General features: G+C 36.4%; 2 protein-coding genes across 8 annotated transcripts; both read right to left on the bottom strand.

The window, feature by feature from the left end:
- Positions 1 to 42: 42 nt before the first annotated feature.
- On the bottom strand, positions 43 to 4,313 carry LOC121326377 (39S ribosomal protein L44, mitochondrial-like). The gene is made up of 4 exons (XM_041269633.1): positions 4,089 to 4,313; positions 2,830 to 3,298; positions 2,332 to 2,510; positions 43 to 416 (listed from the first exon to the last, which is right to left on the bottom strand). The coding sequence occupies exons 1-4, from the start codon at positions 4,262 to 4,264 to the stop codon at positions 245 to 247; spliced, it is 996 nt and encodes a 331-aa protein (XP_041125567.1). The 5' UTR covers positions 4,265 to 4,313; the 3' UTR covers positions 43 to 244.
- Positions 4,314 to 5,694: 1,381 nt separating this feature from the next.
- On the bottom strand, positions 5,695 to 13,966 carry LOC121327304 (mitochondrial fission factor-like). Of its 7 annotated transcripts, none has more exons than XM_041271250.1 (8): positions 13,858 to 13,966; positions 12,307 to 12,527; positions 11,980 to 12,167; positions 11,571 to 11,659; positions 8,853 to 9,014; positions 7,628 to 7,690; positions 7,127 to 7,211; positions 5,695 to 6,619 (listed from the first exon to the last, which is right to left on the bottom strand). In XM_041271250.1, exons 2-8 carry the CDS (start codon positions 12,521 to 12,523, stop codon positions 6,488 to 6,490), a joined length of 936 nt encoding a protein of 311 aa, XP_041127184.1. In that variant the 5' UTR covers positions 12,524 to 12,527; positions 13,858 to 13,966; the 3' UTR covers positions 5,695 to 6,487. The 7 variants fall into 7 exon arrangements, 6 of the variants coding, with proteins under 6 accessions (XP_041127184.1, XP_041127182.1, XP_041127185.1 ...); XM_041271248.1 differs by lacking the exon at positions 13,858 to 13,966 and adding an exon at positions 13,668 to 13,851; XM_041271251.1 differs by lacking the exon at positions 13,858 to 13,966 and adding an exon at positions 13,668 to 13,851 and having other exon boundaries at positions 7,628 to 7,687.
- Between the last annotated feature and the right edge of the window lie 125 nt (positions 13,967 to 14,091).

The following is a 14,091-nucleotide window of genomic DNA, read 5'->3' as shown; positions in this document are numbered from 1 at the left end:
AATTGTAAATGTATATTGTAAATTGTAAAAACAAACTAAATATTGATTAGAGTTATTTTTATTTTTCATTTACAAAAACAGTTCTTACAACATTAATACTAGGGCTGCCGTACACAGATATGGAATTAGCACTTTAAAAGATGTTGAATCTTTTTTCTTTTACAGGCAAATATATAAGAAGCTTCTGCCTCCAAACTGTGGAGTTTTTGCTTGAGATCTGCTGGCAGTGCATTTTGTGAAATATTTAGTTGCTGCCGATAGCTTGGGCTGCAATAGTTTCTTCCCTTGGTCTGGAATAATCCCACGGCCTTCTGTTCTCTGTGTATCCATAGATTTTGCGCAGGGCCACTCTTGCAGCTTCTTCCTCTGCTGCTAGTGTCGTTTCACCAGGTCCTTCTGCCATCAGCTTCTTATCACTAACAAGCAGAACAAAAACAGACAACTTAAAAATCACAACTATTACCTAACACTTAAAACTGGGATGTACGTCACAGACAGGGTGCAGCCTAGAAGACAATTATATTAAAACATTAGGAGTTTATATTTTAATTGGAAATAAAATGATTGTGTTTTACTGACAAGGCATATGTACTTCATGTTATACTCCATTCCTTTAACCTTTGCCATTTAAGCTTTAAAAGGCATTTTCCAAAAAGGGGAAGTGCATAATTTAGAACACTGTACCACAAGTATTAAGGTCCAGCACAGCGTAAAAAAACAAAACTATGTGCAGTCTTCTACAACTGATGAATAATCAAGGAAGACAATCAGTATGTTTACGTGAACAAGTTTTCAGAAAACAAATGTATTTGGAAAACGGAAATCAGAAAATTGGTTTGTGAAAACTACACTTTTCTGTGTTTACATGACATGGAATTGATAACCCAATCAATTCTGATGAATTCAACTGTGTACACGATTTCGTTTTTCAGAAAACGTAGAATAACTTGCACACATGCAGTAGCGACTTGGATGGAAACAAACAGGACTCGGTTCAGTCTACAGTAACACCGAGGCATGAATCATCAGGTATTTTAGATTTAGCAAAGTTGCAAATTCTTGTGTTGTAGTCAACAAATTATTATCCTGTTCATCTCTCTTGTATTAACTTCCCAGCAGGTGCAAACTGTCCACTCCCTGCAACAGCTCATCCTTTTCTTCATATAAGCCACTCTACCTTACATGTGGTACTGTAAATTCTCAATGTATTTTTACCTAGCTAGAATTAATTTCCTGCGTCAACAGTATAGCCAATTTCTGTGTGATCAACTATAGTTGTAATACTGGAGTTTTCTTTTGATCAAATACTATTATTTTATTTAAATGAATAATATAACTTTATTCATAACTAAACAAATGTATCTGTGTAAACTGATCGGTGACTGAAACCTGACATCCATTTATAATTATCTTATTTCGGACAAATAAATACAATACAAAATAGAAAAGCATCCCTTGAACTACATATTATATAATCCAGAATCATTACATGGTTCCTATTGCTTTTTACTTCTACCCCTACACAAGACCCCATTCTATAACTTGCCAAGCAAAACTGATAAATAATAGTTATCATTCTTTCCTCTCCTCGTCTTGGTCTTGTTTTGTTGATCTTTTTAAAATAAAAAATTTAGTTGTTTAGCTGTATTATTTACAAAATGTACTAGTCCAACATTTTGATCTACGAACACTGAAATAGGATAACAACAAAACTCCTTCTCCCGACTCCCATTGTTCAGGTACTAAGTCTGGTCTCTGTGTCCAAAAAGTGTAATCACTATTGCCACAGTGCTGTTTTTTCTGCTAGAAATATGGATATAGTTGCTTTAATAATCATGCGTGTGGGAACGATGTCAAAGTTTGCACATGAGCAGTACATTATCAGAATAAGTTTTCTGAAAAGTGTGTTTACATGACATAAATTACTTTAGTTTTCAGAATATTTATGTGGTGTTTTCCAAAAACTTTTGGAATTTTCCCGATATGTTTTTGGAAAACTGTTTACATGACTTGATATCGGGATTACTTTTCAGAAAACTATATATTCCGAAAAAATCTGAATTCTTATATTCATGTAAACACATGGATTTACTGCAAATGACAGAGATCTGAAATATGTGAACCATTAAGAGCAATGCCGTAACATTGAATGCAGGTAGTGTAGTAATCAAAAAACAAAAAGTGTGCAGATTTGTATTGTGGGTGTGGGTACTTTATTTAGTTTAATGCATGATGTGGTCTCCTCTATCCAAGACAAGGTGAAAATACACACTGCCTGAAGACTTTAGAAATAGAAATCTTACAAAATCTCACATGCAACCCCATACTAACCTGTACAATCCAACAAAGTAGAGTGGTAGCACTGTACTGACTCCAGCCTGCCTTGTTATCCTTGGTTCTGGAGGAGAGAGGTTTCTTTTAGCTAGTTCCTCCACCAGCAGTCCCATAGGATTAATGACAGTCCATAGTTCAAACAGATCTTTACCAATCAATTGAGTCATCAAGAAGTCCTGGGAATGATAAAATAAAAGTTAAGCATTCACAGTATAACACCCACACCTTCAAAGTAAAAGAACATATATATATATATATATATATATATATATATATATATATATATATATATATATATATATATATATACACACATACATATCGACACACACATACATATATATTACTGCAATTCATAAAGCTATGAGTTTAACAACTTGTTTTGTAAATTGTTGATCATGCAAGATTACTTTTAAATAAATATTGCGAAAAATTCCACCCTGATTAATTGAATAACTCTAACAGTACTGTATAAAGAAATGTCTCGATTCATACCCTGATAAACAAGCCAGCTTTCTGTGGTTCACTGCTTTCAAGCAATGCTCCTACTACTGCAAAAAAGGTCTTCTGCAGAACCTCGTTCGGTACAGGAAACTCTGCACTCAGTGTCAAGTCCTCCACCGCCAGGTTTTTAGCCACATGGCAGACAATCTCTGTCCCTGTGAGGTATTGAACAATCGCATTCACACCCTCGGGGGGCAGATTTGGGTAGGCACCCCTAAAGCAATCAGCAAGGTAGCTTTGTGAAAACTCTGCCCCCTGTTCGGAGAGCTTCTGATTGTCTTTCAGATTCAGAGCAACAGCTTCTCTGTCCACAGCAAGCTCTCTGCGACTGACTTCTTCGGACTTGATGTAACAAGGGTTTACAAACGCTGTCTTGAGGAGATCCAGGGAAAATGTTTCATGAAGTCTGCAACCAAAGGCCTGGACTTCAGCATGATAGTCCCAGTTCGGCTGATGAGAGCTTAAAAAAAACAAAAAACAAAAAAAAACAAAAAGATCCTTTTAGAGACAAAAGTAACCACCATACTGCAGTCTAATACTGAAAAAATCTGATCCTTATTTACTATTACAGTGAAGTAGTATATAATCTAAACCTTTTAGCTCCGTAGAGTCAAACTACTATGTGCGACTGTACCACGAGACTTTGTGAAGAGATTGTCCGCGCTCTCGTCATATCCAGGTGATTTAATGAGATTTTTTTTTCTTTCTTTCCTAAAATATTCACCCGCACGTGACTTCTACATCAGGTTAACTTTTAACACAAGTTTGTATTTGGTGCTTAGGTGTGCGATGAAACGGAGTTACAGCTACCAGGCTTCTTTCTTCAAACTAACTATAGCAAATTGTATCTATTTCGATGATACTGTAGGAATCTACTATTAAATATATTTAATATATATATATAGATATATATATATATATATATATAAATATATATTTATATATATATATAACGTTTGGTCATTTTGTTTGGAACGTTTGGTCAAAATACATGCTTGTTAATTAATGGACAAAAATCAGCAACGCTAAGTTTAAGAACTGTACCTTGTTCCTTTACATAACTACTGTGAGAGTAGGTACAAGCAAGCATGGACTTGAATCAAAATGTACCCGTTTAAACAAATCCATACAAAAGAATGTATGTGTATTTTCATGTAGCTTCTTATTTTGAGCAATGACCTATCAGTGCAGGTACAAAATGGCCTTGACCTGACTTGACTTAGCCGAATGTCGGAATGTATTTAGCTTACCGAGGTTTTGGTGGCGGTGGTCCTTCCAGCTTCTTTTTCCTTTCCATTAACAACATATACGATTTCATCCACCGTTTCTTCTCCCTGGTCTGTGTCAAAAGAACGTTCCTGCAGACGTGCTGAAAGTGCACTCCGAGAGGAGACAAACCACGACTCACAAGAAACCCAGACGCCATAACGACTGCACTAACGGGCTGCTCTCAATAACCTTCCCACCAAATACAAGGCGCAGAGATTGCGTTCCGAGCTCTTTTGAATCCGCCTTACATCCTTTGCGTTATAATTTATATGTCGATGAAAAACCCAACCAAAAAACCCAACCAAAAAAAAAAACAATATATATATATATATATATATATATATATATATATATATATATATATATATATATATATATAGTACCAGTCAAAAGTTTGAGTACACCTGCTTGAAACCAGGTTTTTCATGATTATCTATGCTTTTAACTGTATAAACTTGTCTACAAACACTTAATATTTCATTATATGATATCTGTACTTATATAAGTTGATAACACCGTGTAACAATTTTTTTTTTGTTCCTGGGTAGTAAGTGTTATTTCCTAATTGCTTATGCCTCAAAAGTATAGAAAATGGCTATTATTCCCCACAAACTTTGCTTTTGTGACCAGGACAGTGATATTTCAAAATATCACTATTTCCAATGGGAAAACGGGCAAATGTGTGTCTTTTCGTTCACATAAAGTCAGAAAAAAACAACATATGACTCCAAATTAACATGTATTTATACTAAAGTAATACAAAAATGACTACAAAAGATTTAAAAGGGAGTAGTTTTTCGAGATTTACGATTATACTGTATTTACAGTATAGTCGTAAATCTCGAAAAACTACTCACTTCTAAATCTTTTGTAGTCATTTTTATATTACTTTAGTATAAATACATGTTAATTTGGAGTCGTATGTTGTTTTTTTCTGACTTTAATAATAAATAAATAAATAAACAAGCAAATCACTGTTTGGGCCGGGGTTCACGCCAAAATAAATATAAAAATTAGCTCTCTCACTACTCACACTCCTTCTTAGACTCACTCTGGGTTACCTCACTGTTAGGCGCTCTTTTCAGCCTTTCTCTGTCCCTCAGTTCTCTCTCCAGTCAAGCACACACTCAGGATGTGAATATAAAAACCAAACGCTACAGCTATTACATAACCCAGGTAATAATTTGTCTGTATGCAAAACTGTATGAAATAAAACAAATTATTGTATTAATAGCGCCCAGCCTATTAATATAAATGCTGATGTTTTTATGAGGCAGTTCTAAATAATAATAATAATAATAATAATAATAATTTCCGTAAGGTTTGTTCTGTTGTACTCCAAAAAGGTCAAAAAAAAAAAAAAAAAATCAAATCCTTTGTACCTTGTTTGTTCTTCTCCGCTCCATAGGAAGCAGCATTGCAAGGTCAGGGTTTTTCTCTATGGCAACATCACATCCAAACACATCAGATCACAAACAGCAAGAGACATGTTAACAGCCTGAACCTCTGTAATGCAGCAATCCAAGAATAATGATAATACTGTGTACAGTGTGGGGCTGGATACAAACACACAGGTAACAACTCATATAATTGAACTACAGGTACCATTTATTGAAAGGGTGCAAAAGTGTAATAAATAATAATAATAAAAAAAATCTACCTGGAAATCTAAGTACAAGGGGCAAGTCTAAAGGTATCGATATTTCATGCATCACAATTACCTGTGGTTTTATATTGGTACCACTGCACAAGGTTTCAACTATTTACTTCAATGTGGTGAAATGTAAAACAGTGAACGAATATACAAATCTTTATTTTTAACCATAAAATGCAATCATTAAATTATATATAGTGTAACAATAAAATCGGTGCAGAAGGGAAGAAATGGGTCCACAGCCATCAGAAACGTCCCCACAATAATAGTAGCACAAATCACTTTAAATATTATATATTTCTTCACACATACTACTCAAGCTCTTTATACATTTTCACATAGTGCAGTGTCCTTGTGTCTTAGTGAATTGATTACTTTATTTTTGTGTTCTATTTTACAAGTTGACATACTCTATATACCACTAAAAATAATCTGCAAATAAATTTAGGAATATTTACACCAAAAACATGCTTAGTTAAATGTCCATAGGAATTTGCCTAATGTAAAAAAAAAAAAAAAAAGTAATAAAAAATATTTGCATACATACAAAACAAAATAGTTTGAATGTCCCTTTGCCCTGACAATTCCTATTTGTACTTTTTGGAGTTGTTTCCAGTGTTTGGACCAAGTGCAGAAAGAAAATAAATGTTGCAAGTCTTTTACACTTCAAAACAAATAAATGCCTTTTAAAATAAGTCGCTTATTTTTGGTAGTACAGCGAGACTCCTAGCGTCTGAACCACATCCAGCTATTGATGAGCCAAAATGCCACGGTGATGGAGTACATGATCATTTCCCTTTTGCCGCGTTCTTTGTTGTCTTCTTCTAGGTGCTGAAGACGACGATTTAGTTTAATGATCTGAAATGAACATGTAAAAACATGAATTAATGTAATGTCTCAAACATACTATATGAATTCCAATTATTCTAGCATGGGATACTGTAGAGTCTTACTCCTAAATTTCTCATTGATGATAGGCTAGGGAACTTCTCTTTCTTCACTCAGGATTATGCTGTATTGCGTTTTGTGAAAACCTATATCCTAAACTACAACTGCAACTACCCTTTGCCAAATTGGAAATACAAATAATGTCCTACATAGGGTTACCCATATGACACATACTGGGACAGTTCAGGCTTTTCAACTCACATCACAATCCATTCTGGTATGTTTTACCTGTCTCAGGTACCTTTCACAGCATGTGTATACTTACCAGCCTGAAAATGTTCTAGTTACACAACAACCTTATATTCTGACACTTGCTTAATGCAATCCCAATGGTACGATTACTGACACCATGCATGGAAAGTTTATAAGAAATACACGTTCGCTCATGTTTTTGAGTAAATTACACGATTACACTACCTGTCTTCGTAAGGAAGTAGCATCCATAACTGTCAAATCATCCGAAGTCCCTTCCAATGTTGAATCTAAAGTTGAAAGGCCACTTCTGTAGAAAAACAAGATTAAAAGTCCATATTCTAAAAAATAATTGCTGACAGGATATCTTTCAGCAAGCTAACAAGGCTGAGGCAATCTTACATTTTAGATTATAAACATATATAATCTTAAATGTATTTAAATAGAGTCTTTTTTAATTTTGTTTTACAAATATTTCCAGGTTTCAAAATTGCAGTATAAAGCATGTCTGCTACAGCCAGCAGTAAATGAGCTGTTTAAATTGAAATACAAGATACACATCACAAGCCAGCATACCGATTAGGGTAATATCACCACTGACCTATATTACCAAAGATGTAATTAATACAGATACCTAGTCCAAAGCAGACAGATAACTGAACTAATTTAATCCTGAAGCAGGAAATAAAAGGTCACGGAGTGCTGGAAATTACACTGTGCATTTACCTGGAGTCGTGCACAGGGTTAGAGGAAGTGGCAGAAGCTGACCCTCCACGCAACACTGGTCTACTGAAGATTGTAGGTGAAAGACAAGGATAGGAATGAGGAAATACAAGAAAGAAACAGAAGAAGCAATCCTAGAGACAGGAAGAGTATGGGGAATTCATAATGAATTATATTGCAAATGCAATATAACTCCTTGTACTTACTGGGGCACACAGCTATAATCTGACCTTACATAAGCTTCCCTCATTTTTGTAAATAAAAAAACCAAAGTATCAGAGGGTTCTGATAAACTGTATTTTCTTTTACTTAAAACATTCATGCACTTCTAAATATATACATCACTTATGCTCTGTATTATTCTTATAAACAAATATCCACGAAGGTAGGCCTTTATACTGTACAAATACACAATCACATCTCCTATTGTTAAAGGAAATTGGAAATGTCTCACTATTTTTCCATCACAGTTCAGGCTTGGCTATGAAACATATAGCTAATTTCTTTAACACCGTAATCAATAATGCATTCTTAAGTCTTAAATTCACGTGGTATGTCAGGAGGCCATCTGATAAATAACTTTCCAATGTTCAAAAGCATGGAAACTGCCACAGAAGCACAAAACTGCTTTAAGATGCAAAAAAAAAAAAAAAAAGATCATGCAGTCTTTGAATAATGTATCCAGGCCTTATTAATGATACTTATGCATACTTATACTTATTATATTGCAAAGTCATCAAATTAGCAATATAACTGCATAATATCTTTATATAAAATGACTATTCAGTATTAATAGATGCAAGCTACATGTCTCGCGAGTGAAAAATGTATAGCAAGTAGTACATGTATTAATTTTGAATCATAACTAGGGCATATCACACCAAGAGAGTACAACCAAAAGTAGGACTGCACACTCAATTAACACAGAGCAAGCATGTCTACATTTCACAGTTTTGTGTAACTCGATAAATATTCACGGTTGTTTTCCTTTCATTAGACTATTCGTTACAAATTGCTCAGTAAAACAAATACAGGCAGACTTTATAAATGTGAAGTGTGGACAAAAAAAATGTGCTACCGAATTAAAAAAAAACAAAAAAACAAAATCGCATTACTTAAAGCATGCAATGAGAGGAAAAAAAAACAAAACAAATACCAAGTATAACACCACTCTATGATTCAAATGACACAACACTGCACATGGCTGCAGCCTCTAGGAGCCAGTCACCTTCTGTGGTTTTCATCCAGCACTTCCATGACCTGTTGGTAAGCCCTACGGGTTGTGGACTGGATTAGAGACAAAACACCACGAGCAGTGTAAGGGTTTCGTCCATCATCCGCCGAAGTAAGAGGATAGAGACGAGGCTGAATCAAGGGAGACGGTGCCACACTGTCCACGGGTGCACACCCAAGCAAGAGATAAAAACAGGTAAGTCAGAATAAGACACACCTGCATACCTCAAGGTAAACAATCCGGTTTTTCAAGCCAATCAGTTTCAGCTTTATGTTTTCTAATTAATATTTAAACAGACGTGAAATATCTAATTAAATTCCCTACAGGGCTGATCAATACCTCTGAATCCAAGAATCCAACCTGACACGAATGATCCCAACCAACAAATTAGTCAAGCTAAAATATTAAGATTGCCTTTAAAACAGTGTTTCATAAACATGTTTAACCACTGGCCAAGCTGCTAAGAAAATTTACAGTTTTTCGTTTATGGTAAATGCTAAATTGTTCAGTATCGTATCCAACAGGGACTGCCATACTTATGGGCCACTCCAAACCAACTCAACCAGAGCCATTGCCCAACCATCTCAGATTTTTGCTAGAAAAATTCACCTGAGGGTTTTTGGGCCCGCTGAGTTCAGAAATGCTAATCATCTTTTTTGGGACGCACATGATTTTGTACCTGATACCCCAAGCAAGATAAAGGTCTCATTTACCAGTCAAAGTACGGAATTCTGTGTGGTAACAGTGTTGAAAGGCGCTGTTGTCCATGAGGGTCCAGCTCAGCTGCGTCTACAAGTTGGTGACTGGGTGAAGGTGTTGTATGACAATAGAAATGTTCCCTGAGAAGTTGAGAACGTCTCTGATGACGGAGCACAAGTGAAGGTTATGCATCCTGTTGGACCGAACACTTTCAAGTGGCCTTTCCCCAAGGACAGACTGTTCTATGAATGGATGAACACTGTGAAGAAAATCTCGCTCCCCATTCCCAGTTCATGCCCGCAATAATTTTTAATTCGATAATTACCAGGAATTCTAGTTTTCCGCAATAAAATTTTTTAATTCTTCGATTTAAAAAAAAAAAAAAAGTGTTATTTTGCGAGTAAAATAAAAGGGCTAAAATTGTTTTTTCCAGCCACGTATGACCCATAAACAGCACTACTGGGTAACAGTTAACACAGGAAGTATATATTTATTGTTACTGCATCTTGTAAAGTGCTTTGTGATGGTGGTCCACAATGAAAGGTGCTACATAAAATAAAGATTGACTGATTGTTGTTCTTGTTACACTTGTTGTGTCTCTATTTTGTACTTTAGTTTATAACTTGAATTATTCTTGACCTGTAACCTTGTATTACAGTGTAACATGTGTAAGTCGCTTTGGATAAATGTGCATAAAAATGGTTACACTTTCAAATTCTAAGCAAGTTACAAGCTTACCAGCAATATTAAATGAATAAAATAAACATACTTTATTTATTTATTTTTACTTCAAATATTACAAATAGTTCCCTTTTGAAAAATAAATAAATATTCATGTTAGTCCAACTCTGAGTTAGTCTTAACTGCAATTGGTCTCACTTTGGAATGACAACACCTCCCTAATGTGCTTGCTGACAAAATCTCAAACTGCCGTGTTGATCCACTTTGTTCAGAGAAATGTCAGCTTCTACACACATTTTGACAAAATCTGAAACAAGAGTTTCATGCTGTTCTTTGGCAGTTGTAAGATGCTGAAATGTTCCAAACACAGTGGTCTGTTTCAGCATTTTCGATGGCCCTGCTGTTTCGGCCTCATCTTGTTTACGTTTCCTTGCATTCAATTTATGTTTAGTGCTTCCCATGTGTTCTACAGTGGCCTACTTACGAGTGTAACAGCACATTACCATCAACATGAAATTCATCCTTGACAACCTCGTTGACCCAATCTGTAGGGTGATTTTTACTGTTTTCTTTGAACAGCTCTGAATATTGAAGTAAACTGAACTTGAATACCGGAAGCGGTTTTATTACACAGGTAGGTTTACGTAAATTTAAGGCAAAGTTGCCTGTGTTAATGTTTTATATATTATCAATATTGTAGAGAGGGGGGGGGGTGGTGGATTGAAACCAAGTGTTTTACAAAATTTGTAAGAGTGGTCCATAAGGGTCTTACAGCAATACTAACATTCTAGGACCTGCATTCCCTACATGGTAAAGGGTTGGGCTGAAGTTCTAATAAATCTTGTCACTTACCCCTCGTCTGGCAAGTTGCCAAAAATGAGTTAGGTGCTCCTGGTATTTTTTTCTCAAAAGCCGAATTACGAGTTGAACGAGGGTTCTACACATGATGGTAGCATCCAAGTTGAGCCCAGGGACATTTTTCTGGTCAGGGTCACAGCTTGAAGGGGAAACTCAACAGGCCCGAAAACCCACAGGTGAATTTTTCTAGCAAAATCTGAGATGGTCGGGCAACAAAATGCCCCTTTTCTGGTTGCACTGGTGTGGAATGACCCTAATGCACGGTTGCTAAAATGAAGCTAAAACAGCATAAACGCATACTATTAGTGCAACAAACTGCTAAGCCACCGCAAAGAAACTCAGCAACTCCAGGTCTGTGAATAACATTAACAATGACAGCACAGAGTAAAGACAGAGGAAAAGCAGAAGGAGAAATGAACAGACACACAATAACGAGTTTTAAAAGGGGGAATGGTACGCTGATGCCTTACTCACATGGAGTCATTTCGGACCATCTGGCTATTCTGACGAACAGCGTTTTCACTCATAGAGCGTTCCCTCTTCACACGACCCTGAGTTCGCACCTATGGGAAAAGGCAGCAGATGAAACTGTGGCACATGATGCGCAAATCACTCCCTGCATATTCCATGAGACAGGCTTATTAAGATCATGCCAAGAATAGACAAACGTGTGTGAAAAAATTAATAGGGTTTCTTTCAATGATCTACTTTAATGACAGCGCCATTGTTAGCTGGTATTACCATCTGGGAATAAAAACTTGAAAACTAGTCAACCATTTTAGAGAAGCTGTGTGCTTGACAGCACGAGAGATCATGCAAACAGTATTCTCCCAATAAAAACGCAACAATGCAAAAGCAAGAAAGCCTGCTGACACAGCATTACCTCCTCAACAGATGCCTCTTCATTCTGAGGGGTCTGAGTCACGGATCGCTCCAAATCCAGAAAATCCAGAGGTCTCTCATTGAGCGTGAGAACGCGAGGCGGTGTTTTCAATGCCAGTGACTCTAAGGGAGTAGACTGAATCAGGTCAAGATCTCTTGGTCTGGAATACTGGCCATCTTCTTGGTCACCTATCAAAAAATAACACAGATTTGTAAAGCCTATCCATATACATTACATTACAGCTCAGATATAAAAAGACAGTATTCTATATTGATTAACATTCAATTGTACAGGTATAGGTTCAGGTCTGGCTTTTCAAGTAAATACCTGACACTACAATCCTCTCAGGAACGTGCATCATGGCATTACGATAGTGCGTCTCCCCTGAACCGTCCTGGCGTGCCTCACCACCTGATGACGCTATTTTGAGTTTCTCTGGGATCCTCATGCTCTGGCTAATGCCTGCTGTGTAGTCAATCTCGTACTGGATGCGGTTGATTTCTGCCATTTCTGCAGTTGGAGAGGGGAATGCTGCTCCGTTCATTGGGCTGAAAAAAAAAAACAAAAACAAAAAAAACACAAGTTAAAAATTAAATGATTTGTGTTGCGTTTACTACCGTTTCGGTCACTGTATTGTTGTTGTTAAATGAAAGGATGGTGCGTGTTTGCAAGACACAGTTCTGTAGCATTAGAAGGTGCAGAAACTCCTTGTAGTCTTGTAATCTGGACTGCCCAGTATACGTTTCTAAAAGTGAAACGAACGCAAAAGCACAGCCAATATGCAGTACCTTGACTTGAATGTACTGACGTAATTTAAGAAACAGTCAGGCTCCAAGCTGGCACCAAGCAGCCTGAAGAAATTCTCAGCAGAAGCAGTACTTCTGTTTACTGCATCAAACCCCACTAGTCCAAAGAAAATATCCTAGTAATGCTACATTACTGCAAACAAATCATTAAGTTTCCTTAAATGAAAAAAAAAAGTTTTAAAAAGAATAATGCCTACTTTAACTCACCTTTTGTTAATCAATTTCTAGAAGGCAAAAGATAACCTCATGCAATTGAAATCTTTACTGTCACAAGTCTGGGGTGGAGATCCACAAACTTTAGACAGTAAAATAATACCAACCAAAGAAATAAAATTTTGCAACAACAGTTTCTGGAAGACAAGCAAAAGTGGGTGCTTTAGAAAACTAGTGTTCAAGTGCAGTCATGGGGAGATCCTTGTGAAACCACATCAAAACAAAACCGAATCATGAGCGTTAGGCCTGGGAATTGCTACACACATGAGCACTACCACCTTCTACTGTATACATTTGGGGTTATCAGATTACAATCAGTAACCTTAGGAAAAATATTATTCATTTTACCTGCTTGTTTACAGTGTACAAACAGTTTGACGAGGTTACAAAACCAATGTTAATAATTTGTGACTTAACAATTGAATCTTCATCTCGCCTCTCATGTTGGTAGATCCAGGAAGAACGTGAATTAGAGATGTAAATTACAATACAACGAGATTTACAATAACCTCACGCCAGTCCCGAATAATACCCCGCACCACTCGACAAAGATTCAGTTCCGTTAAAAAATAAAAAAATAAAAAGCACACAATGCCGCTGCTGCAGCCAGTTAGAGAGCTAGGCCTTACTCAATAAACCAGACCAAATGTAATGTTTACTTCCACTTACCCGTAGCGAAGCAGTGAAGATTAATTAATATGGGTTCAGTATTTGCTTTAACTGAATAGAACCCTATTTTATGTTACACAGGAAGGTCAGCATCCCAATGTTAACACCAAGAAACAGAGGAAACACTGACCCCTGGCCTAATGTCGATATTTAGCGGAACGAGATAAGCAATGAAGCTAAAGGAAGTTACCTTACAGAGCCGCTGTAATTCTAGATGGGGCCACAAGAGTCGCCGTCCAAACGCTTAAAGACAAAGTAAAGTCCTGAGAGATTTAATGCAATTAAAATGGCATAACCTAGAAGATCTTTGGTAGTGTTGTTTGTCGTTGTCAAGAATCTAGCAGTGAACTCAAATTTTGTCTACTTGAGTGCCCTTCCTGTGCAAATGCACAGTGTGTGAAGGTAACCGTTATAAAAATATATA

This window comes from Polyodon spathula, chromosome 14, assembly GCF_017654505.1.
Source record: "Polyodon spathula isolate WHYD16114869_AA chromosome 14, ASM1765450v1, whole genome shotgun sequence".
In the NCBI taxonomy this organism is placed as follows: Eukaryota; Metazoa; Chordata; class Actinopteri; order Acipenseriformes; family Polyodontidae; genus Polyodon; species Polyodon spathula.
Note: the sequence above shows the minus strand (reverse complement) of the source record. Positions and strands in the feature narration are given on the sequence as shown.

Excerpts from the sequence above, each read along its gene's own strand:
- LOC121327304 (XM_041271250.1), bottom strand. The coding sequence starts at position 12,523 with ATGAACGGAGCAGCATTCCCCTCTCCAACTGCAGAAATGGCAGAAATC. Across the intron at positions 7,212-7,627 it reads AACCCTGTGCACGACTCCAG|AAGTGGCCTTTCAACTTTAG; the intron begins GTAAATGCACAG and ends GTTTTTCTACAG. Across the intron at positions 6,620-7,126 it reads CTACTTCCTTACGAAGACAG|ATCATTAAACTAAATCGTCG; the intron begins GTAGTGTAATCG and ends TGTTCATTTCAG.
- LOC121326377 (XM_041269633.1), bottom strand. The coding sequence starts at position 4,264 with ATGGCGTCTGGGTTTCTTGTGAGTCGTGGTTTGTCTCCTCTCGGAGTG. Across the intron at positions 3,299-4,088 it reads CCACCGCCACCAAAACCTCG|CTCTCATCAGCCGAACTGGG; the intron begins GTAAGCTAAATA and ends GTTTTTTTTAAG. Across the intron at positions 2,511-2,829 it reads AAGCTGGCTTGTTTATCAGG|GACTTCTTGATGACTCAATT; the intron begins GTATGAATCGAG and ends TATCATTCCCAG.